We start from the raw sequence: 17,240 nt of genomic DNA on the forward strand, positions 1-17,240 counted from the left end.
CAGGAGTCCTCTCGTCCTTACTGCAAAATATGTAAGTGAAACTGGACTAACGCATACAGTATACATACGTGTATGATTTCATATATTAGGTTTCTAAATTACACGTGATACGAGGTAGGGTATATAAAAATTATATTTTATGAATGCAAACTAAATGCCAAACTCTTAAAAAACTGGCAAATTATATGCAGCTGTTTTTTTTAATCTTTAGTTTGTGTTCAATACAATTAAACAAGAAATAAGTGTAAACAATGAAATGAGTTGAGCATTGAGGTCAGCTTATTCGTCTGCGTTTGCTCGGATTCAAGATCTCCAGAAGATGCATGCAGCTCGCAAAGATTTCGAATGTTTCAAGACTTCGCCAAGACGTCTTGCAGAGATATTGCAGACGTCTTACTTTTCAATGTTCGCAGCCGATCTACAGAAGATGAAGCGATATTTAGCAGACGTCTCCGCGACGTACGTGTGCTATCTGGGATTTCTGTGATGGTGTCTATTGTTTTTTAGCAGGGTAGATAATCCAGGACTAGGCCTTAGTAAAAATCTGACATTTAAGTAGCTTTTACAAACATAACTTACAAAAAACAATACTGGTGTGCATCTTGAGACAAAACACTGGCACTTTTATGTTAAGATTAGTCATGTCATTTTTACATTTAGATATGCATTTTAGTCTCGGACTAGGATAAACCCTGTCGTAGTTAGTCTGAGATTTAATCTAAGATCATCATAAATGTAGTTTACACGTTGAGTTCATCTTACCTTTTGGACTTTCGTCCAGAGTTTGTATAAGAGACGCCTTGACAAACTTTCCATCAGCGAAGAGCAATGAATCCCGTGACTGATGGATGGTCAGAACCGGGAAACGATCGCTACAATCGCCGACTTGAAGCGCATGGTCGCCTTTCTTCTCATCGGTTCCGCCCTCGGTGTTATGGAGGGACCACCTGGATGAGGCCATGATAAAGTTGAGTGGACAAGCAGTCAAAAAACACTTGTGAACAAACACCAATACTCTTCAGTAGAAGTGGTTGTAGACTTGTGTAATTCGGAACTTTCACACTCTCAATGCTTTTGATAGCTTTGTAATCGTCTCGTCTCTTTCGATGATTGTCTTTGCTTCCGCTCAGATAACCAGAAATGAGTGAGTGACTGCAGCTCTGCGCGCGCTCTTTATATTTACGCGTCTAATGGAACGCGAGCATGATGATGTCACTATACCCGACGCCAAACATCATCGCCTATGACATCACTTTAATAAACGCTTCATTAAGCATTACATCATAATATTAAAGCAAACTCACTGATGCTATGCACAAACATTATAGGAAATTATGTAATTTCCCATTGGGAAGCATTCCCATTTATAACCAGCAGCCACTGCACCTCTGACGGTTTCATTAATCTGTAATAAACAAAAACTGCATTTATACATCTAAATAAATAAAACAATTGCAAACAGGCTAAATATTTTAGGTGACCCTGCTTTAATGCTGACTGCAATTAGACACAATAGACATATTTATTTGACCATGTGTAATCCAGAGTCACAGCATGAATTATATTAACTAGTTCAAATCAAATGTTTAACCTATGTGATAATTGGTCATACATTTACAGCCACAGTGTTACAAAAATACTGCAAAGCTATTGATCACATTCTCATTATATAACTTCACAAGACCCAGAGCTGATCATGAGACTTTAAGAGCACTGTAACGTAGTAACCCCTGAAAGAACCGAGTTACACTGTGAATATAATGAGAAACCACAAGACTTAGATGTGACTTTATTTAATTACAACTCAACATCCTCTTGCACCGGGGTTTTTAAACTGTGGCTAAGAATCCACTTGTGGGCTGAACTGTAAGATAAGGAGTGTTGCATTGAATAACGACTTGCCCAAATAATTATTAGCAATGGCTTTGATATACCATAAGTTATTTTGGTATAGCAAAAACCGTATATTTACTTTTCAGAAAATAAAAAGAACCAAATGTCCCAAATGTAAGATTACCATTGTAAAAAAATTGTTGTGTGTGTAAAACAATGGAGTTTTCTGTGATCATGGCTCTTAATCGGTGGTCCCATGTCGTACAAGTGAGAGAGGTTCAAAGACGGACGTTTTGCTGGTCTTGGTACCAAAGACAGCCTACAATAGTTTTCTATTCGCTCTATCGTACAGTCTATCGTTCTTCATCGTACAGTCTTCCACATGCTTGTCGTACCCAAGTTTAAGCGATGTTACACAGTATGATAAGGTAATGATTAGGCATGGGCCGGTATAAGATTCTGGCGGTATGATAACCTTTAGCAAAAATACCACGGTTTCACGGTGTTGCGGAATTGCCATTGCAACACTAAAATGTGTTATTTTCAAATGCCAGGTACAATAAAGCCTTTAAATTATAATATGCTTTCAAAACATATATAATATTTTCGTAATATATATTAAATGTAAACATCAAATCAATCACATGACTTCATGATTTAATGAATTTTGTATAAACACAGCTCATACCTTGGAGACGGTATCACAGAACATTTTAGTGGTTTTGAAACCTTGACTGTTTTAAACCTCGGTATACCTTGAAACCGGTAATCGGCCCATGCCTAGTAATGATCTTATAGGATTGCAAAAATCCTGCAGTGTATCCCGGGCTTAAAAGGTTGTGGAATTAAAGGTTTGGAAACCCCTGCTTTACACAAAGTCTCATTCAAGTTTATAAGAACTTTTGCAATAGACCGACACTAAATGAAACTCATGGGCAGATGAGGTGTTGGGATGACAATGGGCCAGAGTTGAATCTGTGCATCTTAACCGATCACAGGCTGGTTTATCCTGAAGTGCTGCATGAAGAAAAGAAAGGAAAAAGATGTTAGAACATTAAGGAAAATTTTAATAATCCTCACAATCAATATTGGACTATTAACATCAAGTTATTAACAATGCAAACAGACGTGTCAACCACCTAAATAATAGATGCAACCCACCGTGATACATCAAGATTCTCACAATGTTTTATGTCTGGTTCAATACCACAGTTTTGGCTATTCTTCATGTTCTGTATGGCAGATATTTTGCACCAGTGACAGAAATTAACTTTTCATTAACATTAATATTTGCTAACTTATTTCCATAAGAATAGTTATGCAACACAGTTTAAATATTTCTTTATAAACACAGATATATAGAGGGGGATATATTATTATTTTGGAATAGGAATTCTTCACAAAAGTTTTATCATATGTCATGGTCTTAAAACCGCTGGCATAAAAACATTTAAACACAGTTCTAAAACTGTATATAAAATAATAATGCAAATAATGGTTCTCTTATCATCCCAGTCCTATTTTATGGTGCATATAAACAAATGCAAGTGACCATAGTATAAAGTCAATAATCAATGAGTAATAAGGTATTTAGCATTCATTTTAAATCCTCTTTCATTTGTTGCATTACCTACATTCAAACATATGTGTTTGTTCTCATAGTCTTCAATTCACATTGTATGATAAACATTGGATGTGGAACAAGTTGTTTTTCATATATATGGAAAATCAAATGTGACTCATCTGCAAAATAATTTAATAATTAAAATAATGCACCCCAATAAAACAAAGCTTTCATTCAGCATATTTTCAAATAATTCATTACCTTATCTACATGTGGGAAGAGACTCACAGGTGGAGGAAGATGTTTGTCCTGCACTTTTCACAGCTGGTGCACATGGATTATGGCGGCCTAGTGACAGAATGGAGATCATCAGTTTAAAATCTGCTTTACAACCAAAGATTGCATTATACTTTCTTAATGTTTGTCATTTTGACAGACAAGGGATGTAAGAAAATTGCCATTATCAATTATAATACAATAATATGAGCCAAACAATTACAACTTAACTCAATCAACTTAACTCTCTTAATCTGCTTGAACTCAAATCTTGTGGTCTATATGGACATAAAGTGTGTGTTTATCTGTGTTGAATTCAACCATCATGTTAGACTGTTGGAGTTGCAGTTGTTATTAGATTTCACGACTGTTCTGGACACAGCCAGGCTAAACAAAGACATTGAATATGTTTACATGCACATGATAAGAGGAAAACTATCAAAAATCAGCTTTTAACAAAAACACTTTTCAAGCTTTTTTATTTACTTCCATTTGTGACGTTTATCTTTTACAGAAGGAGACATGTGCACATAAACAAAACAATGGTTAAAGCGTTAACATGCAACATAAAAATCTGTGTAAAAGGCAAAACATGTGCAGATCAGTTTTTGCCATTTAGGCTTTACCCTATAAAAGAAAAATTATGTGTTTAAATGACCTAACACATTGTCAGTTTATTTAATGTTTTGATGTAGACAGACTTACTAAGATTCAAAATATTTGGTTAACATGACCACTCGTGGTGGCCTTTATTCAAAGGATGGAGAAAACTGTCAGGCGCCAGTGCCAGCCAACAGGTGGACTAAACATCAAGCAGAATTCTGCACAATTCAGGTAAGCAGAATAAAATACACTGTAAATAAACATTATTAAAACAGACTTCCTATGACTCACGGCTTTCATCTTTCAGAATTTAGACCTTTCAGACAATCGCAGCAGGAAGCCCCAACTTTCTACAAAGCAGATGAGCAATCAAATGCTTGGTATGAACACAACCCTAACAATCAAGGTAAAAGAGCATTAAATATTATGTAAAACATTTATATAGCATGAAGCTTATAGATAGTGTGAAAGATAATCTATGTGATCTGCCATTCATGTCCTTTAAAGAACTTAACAGAACATCTGAACATGTATAATGCAATTTTAATATGCAAGTTATTAATAATGATTGCTAATAATATTTATATAATAATATTATGAAATTAATATTTATAAATGAATTCATTGTGTTTGTAATATTTATACATTACCTGTTTAGGTGAGCAGATTATGCATCAGTGGATGCCATTAAAAAATAGCCTCAGAGTCTTGGGCTCTGTAGAAACTGTAATCTTCATGTTTCTGAGCACGTTTAACAGGACACACTAAACAGAAAACAAAATAAATCAGTATTAAACACAAATTTCAGTCAGATTAAATAACGTTTTCATATTCAATCAATATAAAAAGAATAAACGCAATAAAAAACAATGTCATTGAGGTATATGTGTACATCTACATGCATCATTTAAGTAGGGAGTCGTTATGCATTTGAAAAAGCAACACTGGTCAAACATAATCATTACACATATTCTTTATTATCAACAAAATACCTGAAAAGGTTCGAAGAACAGCAAAATATAAACATATGCTTTAGCCATTCTTCGTCTGCAGTGCATTGAGTTTCTGCACGAGAGAGCCCTCTGGCTGTTGGGCAGTGGTTCTTAAACTTTTTTAAGCCGCTGTCAAATCGAGTACAAGTTTATTAACGTGATGTTTTATAGAATGTGGGTAAAACATCGCTACTGTCAACGAGATTTTTTAAACACTGAAGTACTGACTGTGCCACAAAAAAAACCTGTATTTAATGTCACACGGCGTTGCGCAGCGCAGACTGTTCGGTGTATGATATCAAAGTACCGCGAGATTCGATAACGTTTAAAGAAGCTGTCTGCTCTCGCGGTAATTTGTTGTCACAAGAGACTTCATTATTGTTACCTGCACCAAAATTCAGATTAATTCAGTGATATCACGCTCCTTATAGCATGTATTTAGATTATTGTCTGTATAACAATGGCATTTGGTGGCTTTCTAAAATAATAGTTCACATAAAAACTACTACAATGCACTAATGCCCACTAAAACCCTGAACGCGAGCCCCTAATAAAAAAAAAAACAAGTAATCATATTCGGTGTCAAATAGGGTGTGTTTATGTAGAAAATAGAGTAAAATATATATTTTTTTACTTGTAGGGTCAACGCTGTAATTCTGTTTCGCTCCAATGTACATCAGAAATGCACCTGTTGCTGAATGTAATACCAGCATAGATCGCAGGGTGGCGTAAATTTACTACCAGCACATAAGTGACTGACTGTAAATAAAATATCGTGCTGTGGGAGAAGTTGACAAAGAGAGCGTGCATCTCTCTTTGGACTATTCATAACATTTAATCGTCGACATTTTGGTTTCAGATCAGCTCTAGAGACACGGATTCGTTGGACGGAAAGGGTAAGTGACCTTGAGGATTTTAAGATCGTGCTGTTTTGCTCACATGATGCTCAAAAATGTGTCTGGCTCATATCAGCTTGCCCCAGCAAACTTAGCCAGTGGTGCGCGTGAAGAGCCCATGTGTTCCTGCAATAAAGCCTTGATTCTGTTAAATCAAGGTATCCTTATGTAGACAACCGTGAATGTCTGGGCATAGATTTTTAAATATATTTTTATTGTTATTTATTAACGCAACAGTCACCCTCGAGACGAGGATCAGGTTTTGTGATATGTGTTTGGTCTGCTTTCATTATAAATGCTTCAGATTCAGTCTATTAATATTTTTCTTTTAAATATCTCTGCTCTCCAAAGTTAAAAATGTAAACGTGATCTTCTTTATGGAAAATCAAACTAGTATCATATTCAATTTGTTTTGCTATACAACGTACAATGAATTAAGGATAAATGTAAACCACAATGCATGCTTTGCGATGGACACTGTTTATGTTTATAGTGGCTGTGATATATAACATCTTCTCATGAAGGACACAGTAAAGAATGCTGCTCTTATTGCAGTTCGTGTCGCGAGGTTTCCGCGCGCATTCCACTGAGCGTTGTCTAGGTAACAGTCATGACAGCGCGCGCTCGAAGAACTTTTACACGTAATGTTTAACACATACCACACATTAGATCTTATACACACACATTAAACGTGAACAACTGTAGAACAGGTGACACACTATGTGCCACTATTCATATCGTTTTTTATTATTGTTGTAGTGTTACTGCGCATATTACATAAGACTGTTGGTACACCTTAGACCACTGCGTGATTACGCCAGCCCGCATGTATGTATGCATTAAGTGCCGTAATAGTGTCCCACATACATTGATTTCAATTGCAGAGCTGAACATATTTTATGTAGCACATGGTGAGAGTTATCTTGATACATGCAGAGGAATGACAGACAGGCCATTTCTCTAAGTCTCTTTGCGATGTGTGTGCATGTATTATGTGTATTTACTTCAGCTGTAGTATCTGACCGTGTCCTGGATTCATTCACTCTTCATGCAGTACTGTACACGATCAATAATTTAACATCTTCTGTTGAAGTGCAGCCAGCTATTCATGCAAATATTACAGCTTTTAATATTTGCTTATTTAGTAAATCAGTTTCTTGCTGGTTCTTGTTCAGCGCACGTTTTAGCAGCATGCATAATGAATAACAAATCTCTGATGCCCGTGTGTGTGACCCACTTTTCAGCAAAAACATTTTCACTTTTCAGCCGTTGTTTCAGTGTCAAAATTAAGGAATAAAGTAGATTTGGTTAAAATAAATGAAAGCTAAGAATTTTTGCAGTGTGACATTATTACCATACCTCAACCCAATTTTACTTATTACCATGATCAAATAGTCATTACTGAAAAAAAAATCATAAATACATTTTTATCAAGTATAGACAGTTTCAGCAGTAACAACATAAACAAGTGGCTTTCATGGAAAACACGTAACTTCCGGTAAACTCCGCTAAGAATAAATAACAACAAAGTCCTTTTAAAGTAATTTATTTATATATCAAGCAAAATAAACAACATGTAGATTACCTAGGAAACCAAAACATTCGTTATTTTCAATGAGGTATTTGTTCAAGAGTTCAGTTTAGCAACTTCTCAGACCATTAATATATATATAAATTGAGGAAAGAGCGTTTTTTACAACTTACCTCCTTACTTTCTTCCAAGCAAGATCAGTTTTGTTCCTCTTTCTATAAAAGTATGAAGATGTGTTTTACAGCTCCGGGTGTCCACATACAGCGATGATGATTTTGTCCTTCATTGTTGTTTCGTATTTCTGCCTCCCCTTGCTACTTTGTAATCACGTCACTACTAGAGCAAGCTCCTGATTTGTTAATGCAGTGCAGTTTGCGCAAATCATTCATTACGTGCGTCAAACATCCGAAATGCTCAATTCGCACAGCGTCATTCGCGCCGCAGGATGTCTGTCGCATCTTTGCCTTGACTAACATGTAAATCACTTGCGCTTTAACTTTATTCGCTTCTTGTGGGAACGCACCATAAAAATAACCTTGTTCAATAACCTAGTGCAAGGAAATGTCAGAGCCGCACGTATTACAAGCTCAGGTGCCAGGAAGAGTACGAGTCATGCACATTACAAGTACAAGTGAGTCCATGACACGGGTGTTAGGTCCGAGCAAGAGTCCAAGAATGGGAGTGTGCAAGTCAAGATATATTGTTTGTAGGGGTGTCACGATTCTCCAAATCCTCGATTCGATTACATTTTCGATTCTAAGGTCACGATTCGATTTACTTCTCGATTTTTACTTTTTTTTTTTGAAAGACAAAAAATGCTATGCCATTAATATTTATTATTATTATAGTTTCACAATCACATTAACATGCACATTGCGTGCTTTTCCTCGCATGGGGGTTTGCGGGCTTGCGAGAGAGCTTGTAGAGAGAGGATTCCTTCTTGCACGCACATGGACTTAATGCGCACGTCTTCGACTAGCATCTGAAATAAATCCAGTGCGTCATAAGCAGCTGCGCTTCTCTCTGTCTCGCATCTGTCCGAAGTCTAAACATAAACTAAAGTAGTAATCCTTACGTATTTGTTCAGTTTTATGCGTTTCATGCGAGTTGAGGCAAACTATCCTTTTTGTTTAAAATATAATCCGCTGCATCTTGGCGCCTCATTCTCACGAACGTGCAGAGAGCTGCGCTCTGTCCGAACGCAGATCAGTAGGTAGTAATCCGGTTTATGATATGCATTTCAAGGAGTTGTAGCAATACATCCCTCATATTTAAAATATAAATATCTGAGAGGTTTTTCCCCCGCTTGGCAAGCCGACCGGACGTGACATGGGGGCGTGGCAGCATCGACGATCCCATTTTTTAATTCGAAGTTCGAGGTTGTGACTTAATTTCGATCGATTTCGATTTAAAATCGAAATCGTGACACCCTTAATTGTTTATGATAATATTGCCGTTGTTGTTTTAATGATGTGCAAAATGATAATATCAAGTATATCACAATTTGATGCGCTTTTAGGGTGTGATGTAGCAACACATTTGATTACCTGTTATCTGCAAATATCGCACACCGCTATTCAAAACGCGCACATTACAAGTTCAGATGCGAGAAGAAATCCGTGCCACACGCGTTACAAGCTCTCTCGTGCAAAGTGAGAAAAAGCACGCAATGTGCATGTTAATGTGAAACTATGATGATAATAATAATAATAATAATCATTTTAAACTATAATGGGCAAACATGTGAACTATTGTCACGAAGGCCCGCTATTGGCCATATTTCTGACTATCGTCGATAGTATCGTCTTTTGGTACAACCACAGTATGTATGCTATTTGGTTAGGTATAATCATTAGTTGTATAAGCAGTTTTCCGGCCAGGTTGGAGATTTGCTGTAAACATTTACAGCTTGCAACATCTGACCGTGAGTGGTATCATTTCAAGGTCATTTATCTGGCTGGCCTCATTGTTTTGATTGTGATGGTAGAGGAATGTATGAATGGTCCTAGTTTGGTCCCACCCTCATCTCAGCCACACAAAGCCTCTCTTTGACCATGAGTCTGGAGGGAAACCCACTCCCACCATGTCTGGGACGGCATACACAAGCCGTGTGATGATGTGAACAGACTCTGTATGACTGTGGAGAGAAAGGTGAAACAGAGAGCAGGTATGCTGTCTATCATTATATTTGTGATTATAAAGATCTTCTATTGATATTTGGCAGCCTGGATGTCTCCACGAGGGAAACTTTGATCAACAGGTGCCCTTTGTATCAGTAAAGGAGGGGACAGAAACACAAAATACTCTCTCCTAAAGAAAAGATTTTTTACTTATGTATTCTCACACAGATGCTTTCCCCCTGGGTTTTAATGACCGATGGATCTGATGGAGGTTTAAAGGAGAGTTTAACTCTTAAGAGAAGGAAACTACAGATGGCTAACTTAAACTTTACTCTGCATGCAAAAAATAACCTTTAAAGAGGTCAAATTGGTCTGAAATGCTGTAGGTGTTGTATTGGATCTTTAAACGTATAAGTGCATGTGTATGTGCATTCATGCGTGTCTATGAGAGCGAGTTTTTTAAGATCAACATTCCAGAGATTGTTGGGCTGTAACCTGGAGATTCATTGTATAAGGATGATTGTTAAAGAGCCCAGAACAAGTGACCTGCTGCCTGCACAATGATGCTGTTTATTACAACAATAGCCTACTGGAAATTAAATGATAAATAAGTAATATAATCTACTAATTTAAATAAACTGACATCTCATATTCTTACATCTAATAGATTTTTTTATTTTTATGGGAACAACCAAACCAAAACTCCAACAACTATATCTGCCTAGAAAATCACAACTTTTATTTTTCTGTCGGTCTTCGTACACGATGTAACTAGAGAAGAGTCAAGTTTTAAATAGGAAAAATATCGAAACTCTTTGGTTATTTTTTAGCGCGATGCTAATGGTCTAATCAGATTTAATGGATTGTGCTAAGCTATGCTAAAAGTGATACCGCCAGACCCAGAAAACGGCTGAATGGATTCCAGAACGCTAAGAATCAAATGTTTAACTATAGGGGAGCTGAGCATATTTTCAAAAAAAGTGGAATGTCCCTTTAAAAATAGGCAATATGTAAAATAAAAAGTATGAAAATATGCACAAACCCCTGTATATAAGAGACGGAGCTCTAGATATGGATATATTATAAATATGACTGACAGGTGCTATGAGACGATGACCATGGAGTCTATTTAGACCACCTGTGACTTTCTTGCTGTGTATCGCCTGTCTCTTTCAGGCTATGTTTACATTAATGCGTTAATCCTTTTAAACGGGTTACTTTTGCCACGTTTACGCCTTTCATTTACACTATACACTTTACACGTTATATTTATGTTTGAGTATTGTTGGGTTTGAATATTGTTGTAATGTTGTTTATGTTTTGTTTAAATTTTGTTAGCTTATTACGAAAGATAGACTGTAATTTTAAACGCCATACAGGGCGTTGTAAAGGCCAATATGAAGGGAGAATTGTAATGGGTCAGACATTATTTTCGAGTTTAAGTTTTGTTTGCTACTTTAAAATGAATTTCGTTTCATATAATTTGTCTCTTAATTTTAATCGTTGTTTAAACGAATAAAGTTTTGTGAATAAATGTATAAAAACAATAAATCAATTTAGGGTTTCACATTTTAAAAATTTTTTACGGTAGCCGCCTAGCAATGAAATCCCGATCCCACCCTCCAGTCAAATCGCCATCCAAAGTCACGCCTCTTTCAAAACACATGAACACGCAAAGATCAGACGGTCACATCTCACCAGTGAGAAAACTTTGCAGTACACATTGAAAAACATTTCCAAAATAACCAACATAAACAACTGGTTTACATCAGAATTAGTTAAAGCACACTTTCGGTTGTGTAGACATAGTAACTATATCGTTACGCTAATCCGTAAACGAACACAAATTTCATAAGCAACACAACGTTTCATCAAAGTAGAATATCTGAATCCATCTAAATACAAACATATCGCGTACCTACCTTACCAAAATAAACAGTGCAACGACCATTTCAGACCCTTTGCCTCCTGCAGCTGTTTGCATCTCGTGGTAAAGCAGTAAAGTAACCGATGTTCATTTGGGTTTTTGCTCTTTGCTGATCCAGGCAGTTTTTGCTGTTGTTGTTATAAAAGATGCCTTTAGTTTTGTGGCTCCTGTGTAGGTTGTCAATTCAGCAGAAAAGTTTGTCATTCTCGCTCTACAGACAGAAGGTGAGCGCACATGAACGCGCCCATGACGTATGGTGTCTGCGTGGGCTCGCTGCGCGGTGGGCATTCAAATTACGCTTACGTATGAGGGACAAAAAAGAAAAACGTCCGTTCGGACCGAAATCTATGATTGGTTGAACATTTTTTGGCCCTATGCCTTTCACAGATGACATAAATTTCTACAAATACATTTAAACAACTTAACACAGTGATTGCTATCAGGATGTGATGAGAATTTTACCAGCTTAATACCTTTAATATTTAATGCTTGTTTAGCCGATTGCGCTTTTTGCTATTTCTGTGTTGGTAGCGGAGGACATGCACGTACCTCGCACACTTTTAAAAATTAATGCAATAAGCATTTCTGGTAGGCTAAAGCTATACTTCACCTCTTATTATGTTTGATTGAAGTTTGCATTTGCTGAAATTAATTTTTGCTTCAAGTTCGCTACTGTTTAGTACTGTTCACTTGAATGCTTCCTTTTTAAATCATAAAGACCTTTCTGTTTGGTTTATAACATCAACATTAACCTATTAATCATATTAATATGCTATGGGGGGGAGCTAGAACAATATAAGACTTTCCCAAACACATTTTTATAAGTTCAAAAATAGTGTCTGTTGTAGTTGCTGTAAAAGGATCAAGGTATGAATTATTGTCAATATCGCACACCCATAGGATGCATAAATGCGCAAAGGTAAGCTATTATTAGAGTAATAAGTTATTTTACACTTTTATGAGCATGCCCAGTTATGTGATTGGTCATGTTGCATGCGTTTATAGTCGTGTATAGTGTGGATGAAAATTCTTTTTAAATTGCCAGTATAAACGAGGATCGTTTTCATTTCAAAATGCCGTTTCAAAACGCAAATGCTCCAATGTAAACGGGCCCCAAAGAAGCATTTTTAAATCTGGTTGATGAGTACCAGATGAGTACCGTCCAATCCAGTAACTGACTAGAGAAGGATGACGTGAACTGCACTGCTTCGCTCCCATTGGTAGTCGCTCCCGAAAATCGCTCATCATTTGCATAAATATAGTCTGCGTCCAAAACCGTCTACTTCCATACTATATAGTAGGCAAAAAGCAGTAGGTGAAGCAAGTAGCATGTCCAAATTCATAGCACTCTAAAAACAGTAGGCAAAATGTACCCGGATGACCAGAGGTGTCAAGTAACGAAGTACAAATACTTCACAAATTCTTGTACAAATACAAATACTTCGTTACCTTACTTAAGTAGATATTTTGGGTATCTATACTTTACTTAAGTAATTATTTTTCAGACGACTTTTTACTTCTACTCCTTACATTTTCACGCAATTATCTGTACTTTCTACTCCTTACATTTTAAAAATCGCCTCGTTACTTCTATTATTTCGGCTTGTTTTCTTTTTTTTACATTCCGGTTTGTCAAAGTTAAAAAAACCTATCTTGATAAATTGCATCATCCGGATGAATGCGAATGTGGTTGGATGAGAAGTATAAACATACACCATTCCGACACCCTATTGGTTTGTACGCAATCCCCGCCCCCCAGCTGACTGCAGATGATCAAAAGTATGTTCGATAGCACTGCAAAGATAAACATAAAAGAACCGCGAGAGCGATTAGAAAGCATGCGGAGCAGTTTGCTCTCGCGATGCTTTGATATCATCCGCCATCCGTTTGTACAGTAACAGAACGCGGCATTCTGTCTTCAAATGGAAAAGTACGAAATAAAACTTGCGCATCACTTTCAGGTCAGTTCACATTCACAAGCCTGTGTAAATATATAGCTGGCTGCTGACACCAACTCATCTGTGTGATTTAAATAGTGTAACAATACCAATTTATATCACGTAACTTCAGTTATTCAACTTAAATGACATTCTGCTGCGTTGCGTTTTGAAGCATGGCAAATAAATCTATGCCAAAGACATCTGTTGTTTTGTATATGCTAATAACTGTCCTAAAATTTATTTGCATTAACAAAACCTACTTAGCTGAATGCATGAGTGTTAAATCAATCAAAACACATAACCATACATACCAACTTTTGCTTTTGTTAATAGACATCAGCTGTTTCCTTAAACCTGACTTATAATTTACTTACAAGAAATATGTAAGTATACTGACATGTAAGTTCAGCTCACATTAGATTAAGCTAAAGTCCATTAGCTAACACAAGTACAGATGCAGAAATATAGGCTATAATATATAATTGCATATTTGTAGTTTGTGTTGCTGTCAAAATAAAATTACAAATGATAACAATAGCATATTTCTATTCTTACACATACTAGTTGTGTGTGATTTTGTTGTTTTTTAACTAAAGAGGGCACCACTGCTCTGAAGTTTGACTTTTTGCACCATTACAATATTTATAGGCAACTAGTCATCATATCTTCCTCTCTATGGGACACATGTTAATGCTCAGTAGTACACATATATGGTTCTTTAATGCAGTGGTTATAAAACCTTTTTTTTTCGCGCCTCCCTTGTGTACAGTGGATTCCTTCGCGGCCCCCAAAAGAAAATGTATGACATAAACATTCTAAAACTTACAATTTGAATTAAACAAAACATATTCAATTATACAATGTATTGCTTTTGTTTAGTAGCCTTATTTTTCTGAAGTTTAATTACACAGAATTTATAATAAAGTAATGTATTTCATAAAATATTATAAAACTGGGGCCCCTGGCACCATCTCGCGGTCCCCAGTTTGAGAACCACTGCTTTAATGTATTTGTTTGCGTTGTATTAAAATGCGTTCATTTTTAATGGGCATATACCGTATGTGGTTGAAACAGATGGCCTAGTGCAGGGGTAGGCAACATGGAGTGCCGATGTCCTGCAGTTTTTAGCAGTTTTAGCTCCAGGTCTAATCAAGCAGACCTGAACTAACTAATCAAGGTCTAAAAAGTCACCTGAAACTACAGGTAGCCAAGGTTTTGTAAGGGTTGGAGCTAAAATCTTCAGGACATCGGCACTCCAGGATGGACGTTGCCTACCCCTGGCCCTAGTGCATCCCAAATTTTTTAACATTAACATTTTTAATATAACACTACAGCCTTTAGAAACATGTTTTAGAGGAGATAGTGTAGTGCACAATAGGCCCCTGTGGCGCGGCCTACGCTTTTTTCCGTAATGAAATTTTTTTCCTTACATTACTTTTACTTTTATACTTTAAGTAGTTTTGAAACCAGTACTTTTTCACTTTTACTTGAGTAAAAAGCTTGAGTTGATACTTCAACTTCTACAAAAGTCTTTTTAAACCCTAGTATCTATACTTCTACTTGAGTAATGAATATGAATACTTTTGACACCACTGCGGATGACCCACTACTTTCGGCAAGATCCCGAAGTGTTCATTCGATGGAAATTGTGCTAGTTTAATGTCATTCCAGCAGTTAACGATTAACTTGTTGTTGCGACGACTAATGTCATGTAATGTTTTAACATGGCGAATGAATACATCCGGATACCATCCATATTCATACTATATAAAACATACTGTATTAACTGTCGAGGAGCAGGTTCTTCATCTAATTCAGTACCTACTGTCACAGTATGCGATTTCGGACGCAGCCTACACTTTTATTAACTTTCTTGCGTCGCTTGACACTAGAGCCCGACCGATATATATGCATTTTCCAAACTATCGGCCGATATATCGGATTTTAAAACCAACAAACATTTGTATCAGTATCGGCCTTCAAAATCCTTTATCGGTCGGGCTCTACTTGACACCCACACGCCCATACGATCCCCAACGGTCACTGTCCCTTGTGTCGCCAGTAGTCGCCAAGCTTTCAATGAAATGAATGAGATTGCATCGCTCTGCTACTGCTAGTTGTTGGCTGTTTGAATGGGGCGTGAGCATAGCGGGAACGAGCGAGAAAGAGAGAGAGAGTTAGAATGATGATGAGTGTGAAATGAATGAATAAACTAAACTAAGAGACACGCGGTGGATTCACTGGTGCTTATTATGAAATTATAGAAATTACTTATTCATTTGTTATGAGTGGATTATTATTATGTTTCTCTGTCACACTCAGTCTAACATGCACGGATAAGAAAAGTATGTTATGTCTAACATTTTATTTCACGGTAGAGGAATATATCGTCATACCGCCCAGCCCTAACATGAAGTGCATCTGGTCTCTTTACAGACTGTCACAACAGGCTATTGGCTGACAGAGCCGTCTGATTGGCAGCTTCTGTGATTACCGACTGATGCTTGAACAAACAAGAGGCCTAAGACTGGGATGTTGTCTGTTTTATTCTTGTGAACAGATTGGGATTGCAGGCTGAGGAGGACACTGAAGCATTGACTCATCTTCAGGGATGGAAATTCTTAACATAGTCCCGGGTGATGAGAAGGATCACTAAATGTGACTGTAAGACAATCAGACTACTTGTAATAAAAATAATTCAAGTCTGTGTGAAATGGTTTGTGTAGGCTTTCCTCAGACACGACTGAACACATCTGCTACAACGTTTTCATGTTAAAGTTTGCGACTAAAAGTGTGACATGTCACTTTTTAATAAATAACTAAATTCCTGCGGGACGGATTTAACACATCACAGATTAACAGAGGTTTAGCATCGCACTGCAGGACCTCAGAGGGGAACACGGAGACAATTGTTTTTTTCTCAAATAAAACAGGAAGTTTGACAGCCTGGAATTCCATCCAGGTTCACTTTGGAGGCATAAGATGTATTAAATCCCATAAAATGGCCAGCGTGCCTTCTTTGTGAACTAAATTGTCTGTATAATGAGGTTTAAATGTATTGTAGTAGTTTTCTTTTGACGTCTCGTTCATGAATGTTTGTTCTTGTTTTTCATCCTAGTCATATTTCTTTTCCTCTCTCTGTTTTTTGGTTTTTGATTGTTTGTGTTCTGGCAGACGTGTGCCGGGTGCATTCCCATCACTTTCAAGATGATGTCAGGTTGTCGTGGTAACACAGGGCAGCAGAGGCCGTCTGCTGAAGCTTGAGTCTGTCCCAGAATGCACCAGCTCTTTCGTCTAGTGCTGGGTCAGAGGGACCTGTCCCGTGCCGGAGATCTGTTCTCTTTGGATGACTGTGAGATTGAAGACTGTCTGTCTGAAGCCCTGGAGGAAATCAAAATAATATCCTGCTCTCCAGTTAGTACAAAGCACATTCACCTGGGCATTTTAGTTTATTACTTAAACACTACACTAAAACTGATACTATAGTTACTACCAGAGGTGTAAAAAGCACTCAAAAATGTTACTCGAGTGAAAGTACAAGTACTGACGTGCGTGAAG

The 17,240-nt window shown here is 37.0% G+C and overlaps 1 protein-coding gene across 3 annotated transcripts in view; it reads left to right on the top strand.

The window, feature by feature from the left end:
- Nucleotides 1-6,035: 6,035 nt before the first annotated feature.
- Nucleotides 6,036-17,240, top strand: part of veph1 (ventricular zone expressed PH domain-containing 1) — a 132,406-nt gene continuing 121,201 nt past the window's right edge. Inside the window, exons 1-3 of one of the 3 annotated variants that reach the window (XM_065246633.2) lie at nucleotides 6,036-6,164; nucleotides 16,243-16,346; nucleotides 16,857-17,096. In XM_065246633.2, the coding sequence (XP_065102705.2) occupies nucleotides 16,959-17,096 (138 nt within the window). In that variant the 5' untranslated portion in view covers nucleotides 6,036-6,164; nucleotides 16,243-16,346; nucleotides 16,857-16,958. Of the gene's footprint in view, nucleotides 6,165-16,130; nucleotides 16,347-16,856; nucleotides 17,097-17,240 lie in introns of those variants that run through there. The other 2 variants (XM_073815838.1, XM_073815837.1) reach the window with 2 other exon arrangements.

This window comes from Paramisgurnus dabryanus, chromosome 9 (assembly GCF_030506205.2).
Source record: "Paramisgurnus dabryanus chromosome 9, PD_genome_1.1, whole genome shotgun sequence".
Taxonomy (NCBI): Eukaryota; Metazoa; Chordata; class Actinopteri; order Cypriniformes; family Cobitidae; genus Paramisgurnus; species Paramisgurnus dabryanus.